This window comes from Egretta garzetta, unplaced genomic scaffold (genome assembly GCF_000687185.1).
Source record: "Egretta garzetta isolate BGI_Z169 unplaced genomic scaffold, ASM68718v1 scaffold610, whole genome shotgun sequence".
NCBI classification, from domain to species: Eukaryota; Metazoa; Chordata; class Aves; order Pelecaniformes; family Ardeidae; genus Egretta; species Egretta garzetta.
In genome coordinates, this window is record NW_009258216.1 from 463,150 (window position 1) to 478,405 (window position 15,256).

At 36.8% G+C, this 15,256-nt stretch overlaps 1 protein-coding gene across 2 annotated transcripts in view; it reads right to left on the reverse strand.

The window, feature by feature from the left end:
• Nucleotides 1-14,388, reverse strand: part of EZH2 (enhancer of zeste 2 polycomb repressive complex 2 subunit) — a 48,761-nt gene extending 34,373 nt beyond the window's left edge. For both annotated transcript variants that reach the window (XM_009640130.2, XM_009639391.2), the window contains exon 1: nucleotides 14,329-14,388. In XM_009640130.2, the coding sequence (XP_009638425.2) occupies nucleotides 14,329-14,366 (38 nt within the window). In that variant the 5' untranslated portion in view covers nucleotides 14,367-14,388. The remainder of the gene's footprint in view (nucleotides 1-14,328) is intronic.
• Between the last annotated feature and the right edge of the window lie 868 nt (nucleotides 14,389-15,256).

A 15,256-nucleotide genomic window follows, 5' to 3' on the forward strand; every position in this document is an offset into this window, starting at 1 on the left:
GCCAAATGCAAATGCTTTCACATTTGCTTCTCAGAACTTCAAGCTCTGAGGGAATGTATTTAACTGCACGGCCCTGCTCAGTGAACTGCACCACAATGTTTCTCTACCTCTTCTACCTCACCATCAGCACACCCACAGCCCTGTGAACAGTGATATACTTCCATACTTCTCTGGGCTGGATGCACTGGTAAACTCAAAGCACACATCTGACCTGGCTTCATAAACTGCACTTCAGATACCATAAACTTATTAATTTATATTCAATACTACATAATGAAGGTACTCACCCAAGTAATTTCGTCAGCAATGATGGCTTCTTATGATCATCCCACCTTTCCCAACTCTCACCCCAATGCTGCCCACTGAGCTGCAGCCCCTCTTCTTGAAGGGATGCATGGTAAAATGGATTAAACTGACCAACAATAAATAAAAGCTCACTTTTGTGATTGTTTGTTTTCTGAAACACAAATCAGCTTGATGATCCCATCCACAACTGTGGCTTCTTATGCAGAACTATAAAGCAGGAAGGAATTCTCAGGAACTCAGACCAACACTGAGGAAAAACTAGTAAAGGCAATTATACCACAAATAGGCACTTGTTTTATACATCAGCTTGCTCTGGTGTGGCAGGCATGCTCTTTAACTGTAAGCTGTTATCAGATTCAGACAGTATATAGGTCTCTCAGACTGAGCATACACAATCTTACTAATGGCAAAATTATTATATATTAAACCCTATCTAAAGTCAAGATATCACTTCTTCAAGCATCTACAAAACTTGGGGTTTAGTAAAAAAAAAAAAAAAAAAGAAAAAACACAGCAAAAAAAAAAAAATACACCACCATACCCCACCACACCCTTCTATGTTTTTCCTCAAAGTAAAAAAAAAAACTTTTGCTCAGGCAGCAGAATTTAGGACAATTCTCATGTTCAACTCAAAAAGCAGAATTTTAGCAACAGAAAGGATTAACAAAACTTTTCCATAAGCCTGCAAAAAAAAAAAAAATAAAATCTATACTTGCTAGAAAACAACAAAAAAACCCATTTCAACTATCAAAAAAATCAATGCATTAAGCTTAGACCTGAAGTTAACTTTCTAAAACCACCTCAAAAAAACTCAAATGATCTTCTATGTTACAGGATTTTACACAGCACAATACAATGAAATTATTGTTCAGCTGCAGCTAAGTGTTTTTCAGCTATGTTAAACTAAACTTTATTACTCAGAGGCTCTAGGAAATTTACTTTTAGTATTTTGTTTTGTGCACCCTAAACACAAAACAAGACAATACTCTCTGTGAACTTATCCTAAACCTTTCCAGAGTAAGCAGTTTCCAGTAGACTCTTATTACTATTACCAAGCACCTGAAAACAAACTATCAAAAAAAATACATACATATTTGCCAGACTTCAAAAAAACTGACTGGAAAGTTAATTAATGCTATAATCTGCCAGATCGCCAGATCTGTCACCTTTATTTATACCAAAAACTTTTGTTAACAGCACAGAGATATTAATGAAAAAACTATGGTAAAGAAACAATATTACTGTCTTGGGCTAAGAAAAATTGTTCACTGCTGTGATTTCAGAGCTGCTAACTATTTCCACATTCAGTTATGCAAGCTGCAGGGGCAGGGGGAAGAATGACACTCCCAACACCGCAAAGGGCTTTTTACCTGTGCTATCAGCAGGCACAAAAAAAAAAAATACGCCTAGAAGTTTTTTAGTTGCTTGCTACTCTACTTTCTGGATTTTCTAAAGCAAAACAAAACATGGTTTTCTTTCAAACTTATCTTTGTAAAAGAGCACATTCTCATTTCCATGGGAAGAAAAATATTCCCAAGGCCACTCTCAGCTTGTGTATTTCAGATACCAAACCAGACCGACTAACAAAAAATCTCTAGCTCTGAAATACAACATAGGAAAGATTAACATAGTTTATTAATAATATTTCACTACAAAAACAACTACAGCACATTTATTCTTTTACAGAATTAGCCACAGAGGAATAGATGGGTATAAACTGTAGGATGTTTTTTGCTACTCTATATTACAGAAATGTGATATTTTAAGTTTACATTGCTGTTCAACCTTTTTAATCAAGAAATACCTAAAAATACTTATCTATGCTTTAAAATTTACATCATGTTGTTATTCCATATGCTGAAGTTCTGTATCACTAAAGGATGCTTAAATTTAGAGACAGAATTTACATCAAATGCTACCATCAGTTCAACTACCCTCCTCAAATGCTACTTGGTGTCAGTTTTACCTGGAAAAGACATCATCTGTCCTCTGTATCAGTGGCCCCTGGTCACTCATTTCCACCTCTTCTCAGCCTTCTCTACTGTGAGAGCTTAAGTGCTTATGATTCTGTTAATCAAACTAGGTCAGGGGAAAAAAAAAAAAAAAAAAATCTGTCTGAACAGCCCAGAAAATAAACACTTAGTTTTTAAATATAATTTTTCAAAAAAAATCAGCTCCACAAGCTGATTTATTCAGCAGCCACATGAATTCTCATATCAGCACAAGTCAGGGGGGAGGCAGGGGCAACACTGGGGCAAGAACAAGAGGCAAAGAACTGAAATTGGAGGGGGCAGCAGTTTAGGTTTCAACGGAAGCGTTTGTCAAGCCATGTCATCTCTCTACCACTCAGTTTTACCAGTACAGAAAAATTGTTCTTAACAACCAGAAACAGGGAACATTTACTAAGCCATCCATACTAGCTGTGCTACCCTTTGGGCAGATAAATGCCAACAGGCTTGTACTGGCCTACAAAGATTTAAGCTCTGTTGGGTTCTGTCTGGCAGTATCTAAAATAAATTGATCGGTTCATAAACTGTTCTAAGCAGGTAACTCCAAACAGCTCATTTGTCCTTCCTCGCTCTGACAGGTTTCAATGGTTGTGCATGCTGTAGGTTAGTAAAACACTCATGATCAACTCTAATGAGATTCCATGTTCTGCAAGAATGTGCTTGACTACTCAAGAGATGCGAACTGTTATACAAGCTATAGTCAAAGACAAAACTATTAATTTAACAAACTTGATGTAAAAAGGAGAACCATCAACAGCCTCAGATGTACCAATGCCATAATCCCAAACTGAGAAGTAGTGTCTGTGTGTGAAAGCAAATGTCCAAATCTCTGAATACTTCCTCTTCCTCCCCCTCACATTAGCAGAAGAACCCTGGCTTACAAGTAGAATTAAAAGCCTGTGTTTCAATTGCAGCGTGGGTAACAACCACATCCAAAACATTTTACTGTCAGCCCTAACACCAATACAGACTGATGACGGCTGTAGGCTTTCCAGGTAATACGGCAGCACCAAAAGCAGAAGGTCTGCTGCTATAAATAGGCATGCTTTTATTATGAGCAGTCTCATGACAATTAAGCTCCTATTGTTGTGATAGTAATTGAAAAAAACAAACAAAACAAAACAAAAAAAAACAACCAACCAAAACAAAAAACTATTTGCAACACTAAAATATATTTCAATTAGTGGAATCCCTTCAAAAGTAGCAGTCTGTCACTACAGCATCATGGTGTTTTTTATGTACCAACAACTTAAAATTTTTGCCTCCACTGGAACAGAGTTGTCAAATTCAAGGCCAGTGCAGTCTCTCCTCCCCGACCTAATCAATGGTTACTAGTGTGTTAGCAGTTACCTAACAGAATTTAACTTTGAAGAACAACATTTCAACTTAACCAAAACTACGCAGCACATTCACTTGCCTATTTGCTTTTAGAAGCTGAGGAAAAATACATCCTAATGTACTTCTCAACTAGGACTGGGAAAGAGAGCAAGATCTTCAATCGGCATAAGTTTCCTCTCTTCGTTTTCTGTCTACACTACTTCAGCATCTCAGATAGATTTTACATGGAAAATATGATAAATTTAATCGAGGTGATCAGCTACATCAAATCGGATCTTTTCTGCACTCAAAACAGAGTTTCCTAACTGGACCAAAATTGCTCATGCTGGCCTGATAAACACCCAGACTGGCAGGGAAGAAGAGGAACCATGCAACCAGGGTCAAGGGAAAGGAGCAAAGCCTCTCCCTGTCAATGTCAGCAAACCATTAGAGTATATCATCCACCTGCCTTAGACTAGAACACTTATCTTCCATACCATGTAAGACATACTATTCACACTGTGTAATTATTTTTTTTTTCTTTACAAGACTTTGCACAATCAAAGCAGTTAACATGGCAAACTACTTCTGCGCAAGTAGCTTTCAAGAAGCGGGTTTCCTGCTATCTCTAGATCAACTAAAGATTGCCCTGAAAAGATGTAGCGAGTGGCAAAACAACAGCAGCAACCATTTTTAACTTGTCTACATTAGTTGCCAGTGCAAGACAAATACAGAAGAGGTCTCTAACAAATGAAAAGCTGGTGTAGGTTTGTTCAGTTCAGTTCTGCCTCATACATCCCACTACAGCCATTCACAGCAACCACATACATTTGAATCAATGGTTAAGAATGGTTATTTTCCATTTCCTATTATTAGTACAAGCCTAAAGCTTCAAGGCATGTTCTATTTATTCTTACTAAAATTATTTAAGAATACTACATGTAGGCTCCTGAACCCCTAAACAGACTCTTTAAAACACGTCATGTTTTTGCCTGTTTCTGGGCCTTATCAAAATTGGACAAGTCACTTCAAGAATTTCAACCAATACATAAAAGAATTAATTCCCTGAACAGCATGCTTTCTTACACAAATCAGAGCTAAGCCTGGGTGATCACAGAAGTTGAGCACTGTTCTAGCCCTTCTTCTGAGACATGCTAATCTATGATAAATCAAACTACAAGAGGCAACAGACAAGGCTCAGCAAGGGATTTCATTTAAATATAGGGAAAAAATTCTTCACAGTGAGCATGATAGGAATGCATTAAGCAGAGAGGTGCCAGAATGTCCATTCCTGAAAATATTTTAAAAGTGGTCTGAAAAAGGCAATTTCAGTGTTGGCCTTGACTGGATCAGATGACCTCTAGATGTACTTGCCAACCTAAACTATTCTACAAGTCAATACAACTCTGAACTTGGCCCGCCATCTCAAAACCAAGGACTATGCAATTTTTGAAGCTGATGCTATGGAGTTTGCTTGCCTTTTAATTTCCAGTTTAATATTTCCAAAGATGAAAGCAATCACCCCTGCATTCTAAAATTCTTCCTATTTCAATCAGCTACAGGTACAATTTGGAAAACAACACTACTATTAAAGGAACAATAATTTGTGAATTAAAATGCTTAAGAGCTTAACCAGACTGAACTCTTTGATGTGTAATCACCAAGTGTTCTAATCAGTAGAAACATGTTACGTTACAGTCTCCTTTATCAACTCCATCAACTAGTTAACTTACACACTCCCTCCCACGACTATCCAGCGTGTTTGTTCATTTGAAAGAGGCCTTCTCTGCTTAACAGTACAGTTGGAGCCTTCAGTTCTACCTCTTAGAAATCATAATTAAAAAAAGACAGATCTGAAAGCTCTTCACTAATTAAGAATGTAGTCTAACTAGAGTGCCACAAACTCTCCATAAACTTACCAGTATGTTTAAAATAAAAAAAAGAGGTATGTTTTTTTCAAATTAGTTGTCATCTTACCCTAATAGGGTTCTGCTTCTCTTATAGCCCAACCTTTGTGCCTTTGAAGTGTCACTCTTCCCAGTCCTTTTACTTTCTGTTGTTTAATTGACTACAGCTTTACTTCGCACTTGGTGTACTTAAGATCAGAGCCTGATCTCCACCCTAGAACATTAAATAGTTGGGTTTTGGGATGGTGGGGGTTTTTTGTGTTTTGGGTTTTTTTTGGTTGTTTGTTTAAGACTTCAATTGCACTTTTTTTCACTTTTAAGTAAACTTAAACACATTCTAAAAGTTATCAATAAGTCAAGCAGTACACATTCACAGGAAGCAACTGCTCTGTGACCTGCTTCCCCACAACTAGAAATATGTGCCACCTCAATTATTTCTTCCCAAGCACAATGGTTTTTGTGCTTTGTTTCTATCCCACCAGCTACCTAAGTTAATAGCTCCCAATTTATATTTCAGGATATTAAAGATTACTGAGATGCTTTTCTGTATCTTTTGAGTAAGAATTTCAGCTTCTTTCAAAAGAGGCTCAAAAAAATCACCTTTTTGTGGCAAATTCACACTTAGTCATCAATCAAGATGTCTATCATAAACAAAATACCTGTACACGTTTTTCTCTTACAGCTGTATGAACAGCCATCAGTGAAGTAAGAGTACAGTTTCATGACATACTTAATCCAATCAAAATACTTATTTGCAGTAGTACTACTACTGAACTAACTTATTAACAGTAATGGCTATATTTTTATTTGCAGTATTATTCCCCAAACTAAAACTAGTTGGAGTGGTTACTAAGTTATTATAACACAGGCAATACCTTGTATCTGAGCTAATCAGTGTAATCAGAATGTCCTCTAAACGGCTGGTTTTTAGCTTTCCTATGATAACAAGGCTGATGCAGCCTTCTGCATATATCCTCTACAATAACTTCTGATGCAAATGGCAAACATAAATCAAATGTGACATGGCTTACAGATAACTAAGTTATGTATGTTTTCTGCAACAGATTCATGAAGGACTGCAAGTGCCCTGGCATTATGAAAAGCTGCAATGTGAACTCACATTTTATTAAAAAAAACAAAAACAAAACAAAAAAACACCACCAAAAGAAATCAGGGAAGTAATGAAAACCAAAAACAAGTACTAGGGAGAAACACCACTTAGGACTGCAGACACTGATATATCAACTGACAGCAGCAGATGCCTACCCAAGCAATGCCATGGCAGCTAACCCCAATTCAGAAGACTCACTGCCATACCTCCAGTATGTAACTTAATTACACACACTACTTTACATGAGCTACAGTCCTGCATTTTACCCCAGGTGTTCCTAGGGAATGCTCCTATCTTAGATATTAGGAATTCTAACCATCAGTCCAATTTTCAGACCTGGTAGGAGTCCCTGTTTTCCCTCCCCATACTTAGGTCCTGACTTCTGCTTGCCTTGATCACAACATCTACCTTCCTTCATCAATTATTTTTTCTAGCCTGTTTTTAACAGTTGAATTAATCTCTTTAAACAGCTTCTCATTACTGCCCAAACATTAACTCTTAACAGTTTAACAGTTTAACTCTTAACAGTTCTTAACAGAACTCTTTAAACAGCTTCTCATTACTGCCCAAACATACCAGACAAAAACTGCATGGAGGACCAGACGGCTTTGACTTTTAAGCATCACCCCTACTTCATGCTGGCATTGCTACAAAAAGAACTTTTACCTGCTACTTGTTCCTGCATCTGTGCTATCATTTCCCTCCCAACAGCACAAGCATTTTTGCAGCCAGACACTGACAGAAGTGAGGAAGTCCTCTGGCTGAAAATACCTTGCTACTTTTAACTGAAGAAAAATGAGCATCCAGCCACTGTCCCCACGTAAAGATGCTGTGAACTATGGCCTTAGACACTCAATTTTCAGCTCCTTGTGAGAGTACTGCAGATCAGTTCCTGGATGTGCTCAATTCATAACGAAACCCATTCCACATTATTTGAAATGCTCACCTCACATAGCAAATCAGAGCAGTTCAGTTACTGACACACAAGACAGGAGGGAAACAAGTCAACTCTAGGACTCACAGAACTCACATTTTCCTTAGTCATGCTCCATCTGATTTAAAAAAAGAAAAAAAAATTTGCTTCCCATGGTATTTTATTTCTTGCTTTCTCCCCCACCAGTTCATTCACATAGGTAGTTCAACACTATGTTGGTTGCGTATTCTTCTCAGGAGTTTCTACCACCATTATAAACTGACCAAGCAGACATTAGAAACTCCAACTCTTTATAAAGGACAAGGAAGAAAGAAAGGGAAGAATGAGGAGTCAAGCAGCTCCTGGATATTAAAGAGAAGGAAATGTTCCTCCACACCCTTTTCCTTCCTGTAAAAAAGAAATTAATTTATCCCTCTTGCTGTTTTTACATTAGAATTTTTTATTTTTCTGGGTTAGAAAACTAGCAAAGCAAAGCAACTACCAGATATTCAACATCCTTTACCCTGTCTGCCAACACGTTAAAAACGTTGCAACTCAGAGTTTATAAATAACTCAGACCTTGCAGAAAATATACCCAAAATTGTCTGTGGCTCTTAATATCTAAAATAATTTCAATCAATCTGCTTCAAAATAAATAAATAAATAAATAAGGAAAAAAAAGGCAAGAACTCACCTGGTCTTGACAAAACCCCCCAATCGCTTTAAAAGTTTTTGGCACTAACTACAGGTTGATTAAACATGAAGCACCTGAGTAAGATCCAGCAACAGAATTGTTCTAGAAAACAATCTTATTTCAGATTTTCTACCAGCCATAAAGAAGGAGGGCACCAGTTTGATGACTTCTTTTTCCCTGATAGTACACTGCCTTTGGATTTATTTTGACATTATCTCATTTTGTGGGAGTCCTTCATTTAGAACATTTACTCATCAAGAAACAACAGTATGGGTACATCACAGAATTTCATTCTCATCAGTAGAGAAAAAAAAAGTTATGTTTGTTAATAACAAATTAAGATTTCAATACAAATAATCAGATTTCCAATACATTTCCTTAAACAAATACAAGAGTAGAACAAAGAAAAAGTAATGTAGTATAAATTTTTTTCAGACAGCCCCTAAAAGAAGAAGATAAATACTTTCTAAAGTGTTCAGTCAGTCTCTGTATGCAAGCCTGCAACTTTCAAAGGTGTTCTTCCTTTCAAAAACTAAGTTTTTTCTCTGTATCAGCTTCAGGATTTAGAGAAACAAAACCAGACATGAAATAATTACTGAATACCATGTAAGGTATAACCATTTCAAAGAAAAAATTTCTGAATTCCCTATATTATTGCTTTCTTCCAGAACATTTCAACATTTGATAAGTTTAGAAAAATACTGCTTTGGAAATAAAAATAACAAGTTCAAGTACTCATCTGCTTGGGTGGGAGAAGGGGGAGAGAGAGAACAGGGAGATCATAACCAAGTATTTTATATTAAAGATCAAACAAAAATTGGCACTAACTGAAATCAACTGACATCTCACTTCAGTTTGGGCAACATCAGCAAAAGACTGTGCACCTGGTAATGCAACTATTTACTTTTTACTTGGATATCTGCATGTATAAATACTTTTAACTATATTTGCATGCGTGAGTAAGACTATTTGGATCAAAGACCAAATAAAACATTTTATAACTCCAAACAGCTGAACAAAAAGCTTCAAGCCTGATTTTGATCATACTTTTTACAAGTCACCATTAAAATCATCACACATTTCTTACATAAGACCAAGCCTGGCTATTTGTCACAAGAAAGTGAAGCTTTCTGCATAAAACTTGAACTTCACCTTTGAGTTGTTCAAATGCATACCTCTGAATTTCTCCCTTCACACTCATTCACAGACACCCAGAGGAATTAGATGACTCCCACACACATTCCAAATAACCTCTGTTGTCTAACACCTCCATCTCTTAAAATTTAGCTTTTTGATACCCTGGATAAATTTGGCAGAAAAAGTAACATTTGCTGGGAAAACTTAAGACATGTCTCCACAGGCAAAATAATTTAGGGTGTGAATTTGAAGTGCACTGACTATTCCACCCAAACTTGTTTTGTGGACACACCTTTTTTTTTTACTCTAAAAACTCTAAAATAGCCACAGGTTCTTCAGCTCAATCTACACACACTAAAGCAACCTACACTCCATGCTGGAAAAAACCTGCCACACCACGATTAAGCAGTTCAATAGCTATTCCATACTTCTTTACCTGCACAGGCAAAAATCTTGAACTTTGAAAGACATTACACTTCCATGTATGCAGAATTTATTGTAGAACAGTCCAGCAACTTTTGGAGCTGAACTGGTATTTGCCAATTGTCTGAAAAATTCCAAAATGAGCTTCAAATGATGAAAGCAACCATAAGAGTTATTTACAGAACTCTCATGTTAAAGCCCTCAAAATAACTGGGCCTAATGTATGGCATCCCTATTCTATAAGGTATATGGGGATTAATCCATCAGCACATGATACTGAATGTCGCTTATAAAGGGGAAAAAAACAGAGACACTACTTTTCCAGAAGCTTCATTTAATGGACAAAATTAATGAGAAACAGTTTATCTTAAAAACAAAGTAAGAAACCAAGCCAAAACAAAAAAAGACAAACAAACCCAAAAAAACTCTACTACCCTCCAGTGAAAAACTCAGCTCCCTTAGGCTGTGGAAGAGAATTACAAATAGTAAGGCTTCAGGAACAATTATGTCTCCCAGTTTCAAAGCAATGACAGATTGAACACCAGTAATGGTTAAACTATTTTAAGAATAAAACAACATGTGTCAGTCTCTTCTTCCAATAGTTAAACAGTGGATTTAACTTTGCACTAAACACATTAGTAATAAATACTCACTACAAACATGGCACAAACTAGTTAACATATAGCTGGAAGAAGTTATCACAAAGGACAGATTTTATGCTGCTCCTAGTTATAAACTGCATCATTAAAAAAAAGAGATGAGAATAACCTAATGACTCTAATGCATTTGCCATGGTATAGTTTTGCAGGTAAATCAAGCGTCTGTAACACACATCTGCCTGATTTCTAACAGAAGCAGCAAACTGAATTCCATTCCCTAGAATTTTTTAATCTTACTAGTAAAAAAATTAAATCAGGCAACTACATACCAAAAATATAAAGCTTGCCAGATCCACTCACGCTAAGAAACATGGAAAGAAAAACAGCTCACATTTAAAAAAAATAAAAATTATATACGAGTCGTAAGATTTGAGTTTCTTTCCTTCCAAATACTTTGTTTTTTTAAATTACATCCGATGGCTTTGGGATTTAAACTGAACATGCAGGCTGTGAAAAAGAAAATGCATGGCAGGAAAAACTGGACCAACCACGTAAAAGGCAGAATGGGAAGCAGCCAGATACAAACAAAAAAAAAAAAAAAAAAAAAAAAAAAAAAAAAAAATCAACAAGGAAAATAGGTCTGGTTCTAGATTAAAAAATAACATAGAAGTATAAAGAATTCATACCCTTCTGTACAGATTTATTTTCAGTTCACACCTTAGAAATCCCAGGATATGGACTGCAATTTGTACTACTTTGCTTGCATAATTACACATACAATGTCATTTAAGCAGGTACCACATGCATATATTAAAAAAAGAAAGCTAACAGCAAATTCTGAAGTTCTTCTGCAATTGCATATCAAGGAAGTCTTTATTTGCACACAGTAAGTTGTCAGTTTTACCTTATTTGTTAATGAAATTGTATGTATCCAAATTAGAAGCTCTGGAAGTACTACACCACATTTTCAAGCAAATGACAATACTGCACTGATCCACTCGCATCGTTACATTGTTATTTTTATCCCCAGCATTCAGAACATGCACAGTACCTATCTAGATTTCCAAATGGCCTTCCCACCTTAAAAGTACTACTGATTTTACCATTAGAAAGGAAGCATAGTACGCATTGTAAGTCTTTCCAAGATAACAGTATTTTTCACAAATTGATCAGAGGCACAATTACTGAAAAATCCTGTATGCAGACTTCAGCCAGGTAGCCAAAAGATTCCTAAAATAAGGGCCTGACCCACATTAATCGGGGTGCGGTGTTTGTTTACAATTTTTTCTGGACACAGCAGGGACATTAACAGACATCCTCTTCTCTCCCAGTATTTTTTTAAATGACAACCAATTTACAAGTCTGTGGTTAAATAGTTAGTTATATATTTAAGAATTCCTTTCTTTTTTACTATTTTTAAAATATTCTTAATTTGTCAATATTATATGCAAATTATACTTTTCACTTGTTTTCTTACAAGTTGCCTCTATGCAAGTTTACTAGCGTTACTTTATCTTTTTCATTTAGAATACATTTTCTGACATTAGAGGTAGTTCTCTCACGTTCACTGAGGATCCAGACCTCAAGTCCACAGTCTGACACATCTTAGTGGAAATCCAGGTATACAACTAGAAAAAGCTTGTAACAATCAAACTACCTACTATCATCAGTTACAGAAAGCAGCATTGCCACTACCATGTTTTAGAAAACTACACTGTTTCTTGCTTGGAGCTCAATAGAACCTACTCCCTCCTCCTCCAAGAGATTTCACTCTTCAGTTTCACCTCATCCATAAGTAGAGATACACAGCATCATCCCAAAGTCTTTAACTGATCTCTGTGAGAACAGATAGAATACCTACTTAATAATTCTGTAGATTGTTTCCCTTTTAATCTTTAGCTCAACAAGACTCTTGGGCATATCCTCAGAGCTAAAAACAAACCAAAGCACTCTGCTAACTTGTAACCCGTGTTTTTGTTGTTCCCCTGTGAAACACCTCTCCCTGTTTTGCATGCATTTTATACCAGGTTTTTCTTTGTCTCACCTGTCTTCCTCCCAGATGGAGCCACTTAACTGAAGTTATCACATAAACTATGTCAGTACTGGAGTAACTCATCCATTTAAAGATTGACTTAGCCATTCTAGAATAGTTGTACAAGTCATATACATAGATGCTAAACATATAGATACATTTATAGCTACAGACGGCACAGATGCCGTCTTCAATCAGACACCATTTCAGTGAGCCCAGCACTGCTCTCCATGGACATTGCTGATAGTATGAACAGAAGGCTGGTAGCTGCTTTAACATTAAAATAAACCTCCCGTTACTGTCCTACAGCTTCTGTTAGCAGGGGTCTTGTTTCCTAAGGTAAGTATTATTTAAACACCTCATCAGATCATTAAGAATTATATTTACAGTACATAGTCCATTCCCACCACTTTTTTTTTTTTTTTTTTAAATCTGGTAAACTGAATTTTGCTTCGATAGGTAGTTCTGTAAAGATGACCTACTTGACTCAGTAAACTTCCTTGCTTAGCAAAGGCCAGGTCCTGTTCCTGACATTTTCAGCATCCCTGCTGGGTAAAACTTTACCCCCCTAAGTTTCACAGATACTTTTCCTCTGGTCAGCTAAGATACATCTATAAGCACTAACTGTAGCATTACAGAACTTTCAGATTACAGCCAACACTGAAGTTTCCTACAGCACTTTTGCTCAAATACAACATAAAGCAAACATTTATTAAACATGCTTTCTGTCAGTATTGCAGCCATTTTTAAAAATAACTCTCACTGTTCAATCACATGAATATAGTACTGTCATCTAAAATGGTTGTTCGATTTTAACATTATAGCTGTGAACTTATTCAAATGTATACATGATATATAGAGCTAAAGAAGCAGAATCTTCTTATGAATGATGACAAGAACAGATTTTTTTGACTGATTTCAAGAGGAATTTTAGACGGCACCAACTTTTCTGGGAACATTGTTGGAGTGCACTAGACGCGAGATGTGGCTTATTCTGGTATAAGCCACTTTACAGAAAGCGGCAGTTAGCTTGCACTCTGTCTATTATACAGTTAGTGCATTCGATAATTCACTACAAAAATTCCCTTCTCGCTAAGGCAAAGTTTCTTTGCAGGTAAGCAGAAGTGCAGGAATATATTTACATTTAACCTATGAATGTTGCAATGTTACAGAACAAACAAAAATCCATTTGAATGCATATCTGCAACGAAATCACCGTATTTCAGCTTGTTGGTAATTCTAGCAAGAGAGGAAAAAATACAGCAAGAAAAAAGAAAAACTGAGCTTGAATTTCAAGTCTCTGGCCTAAGTTTACACACTACCACTTTAGCTCATTTTAAACTGGGCAAAGACATTTTACAACCTTTTGACAATACAGATTTTCAGTGTCTGTCACTTTTCAGGGAGAAATTACATGTTAAAAGTCTGTGGAAAAAAAAGAATTCTTTCCCAATTTTTGTCCTAAACTCGAATCTTGAATTCTTCTAAAATTCCTGATGAAAATAGCTGTTGGCATCTCATGGAACACTTTACTGTCACAGATTTCTCTATGGGTTGTCTAACTTTAATTGTTACTTTCATTCCTCATGTAGACAGAGGAAGGAGAAAAGGAAAAAAAAAAATTTCCTTTTTTTTTTGGTAAAGGAAACTCCACAACAAGAAATGTAACATTTTTGATGTAACAACCTTAAAGCCAGTACCTGATAAAGCACTAACTCTTGAAGTTAAAAACACTCGACACATCACACAAAACTTTTGAGTCGTATCTCCTAAGATACTGGAAGCATACTTTCTGAAAGACTCTGTAGATCTTAAATATTCACGTTTTAGTAATCAAAAGTGAGAGTAATTATAGTACACTATGTACAGGTAATACTCACCCTTCTGAAGATGCTTTATTGTTACCACAAATAAACATTCCCCGGACTCTCAATTTGATATAGACACTGGGGACAAACAAAGAACGATCTTTTAATTTTGATAAATCACATAAAGAATCTGAATGTGCCAACCCCTAAAAAAAAGATGAACATATCTGTGAGGAAATCCCAATTTAGAAGTGAAGACTACACTAAAAACGCTGGGAAAACTCTTCACTGAAATCTGTATTACTAAGAACCAAACTCGTAATGGCTGAAACTACAGTTGCTAGACTTAGACAAAGAAGCTATCCTGCAACAGTTAAACAACCTTTTTCAAATTGTTGCAAGCTTTTTATCAGAGACCAAGAACCTGAACCTCCAGCTCCACAGTTAAAAACCCCAAAAGCTTTCCTCCAGCTCCAATAAAGTAAGAATAGTGCTTCAGAAGTTAGAAATAAGTATCTCGAGCAACGTACAGCTTATCCCATACCTGCTGCATCTATGCACAGACTGCTTTTCTTTTGCCTGCCAATAACAATTTCTGAATCACCGTGAATACCTGTTAATGTCAAATACATACACAACACACAGATTTCTTCCATCTTTATCCGATCGCACATTTGTTGCTCAGGGACAGCTCTGCCCAGTACCCTCCTTCACACCTCCCCAGACACCCTAGTTTTAGAGACCGCTCTGTATACCCGCGCTTGGCGACACTAGATCCAAAACCCAGAATTTCCAGCTCCTCATGAACTTTCTTGCGGCGCTCTGGAAGATCAGGATCGCACGGTGCCCTTAACGATTAGGAAGTTCGCCGGAGCCGCCGCCAGACCCATGTGCCCCCTCGCCCTCCTGAGGTCCCTCCCTGAAGCAGGAACCCTCCCAGGCCAGGAGCGGGAGCCCGGAGGGCGGCGAGCCCCCAAACCAGGACTGCCTTCCAAGGGAC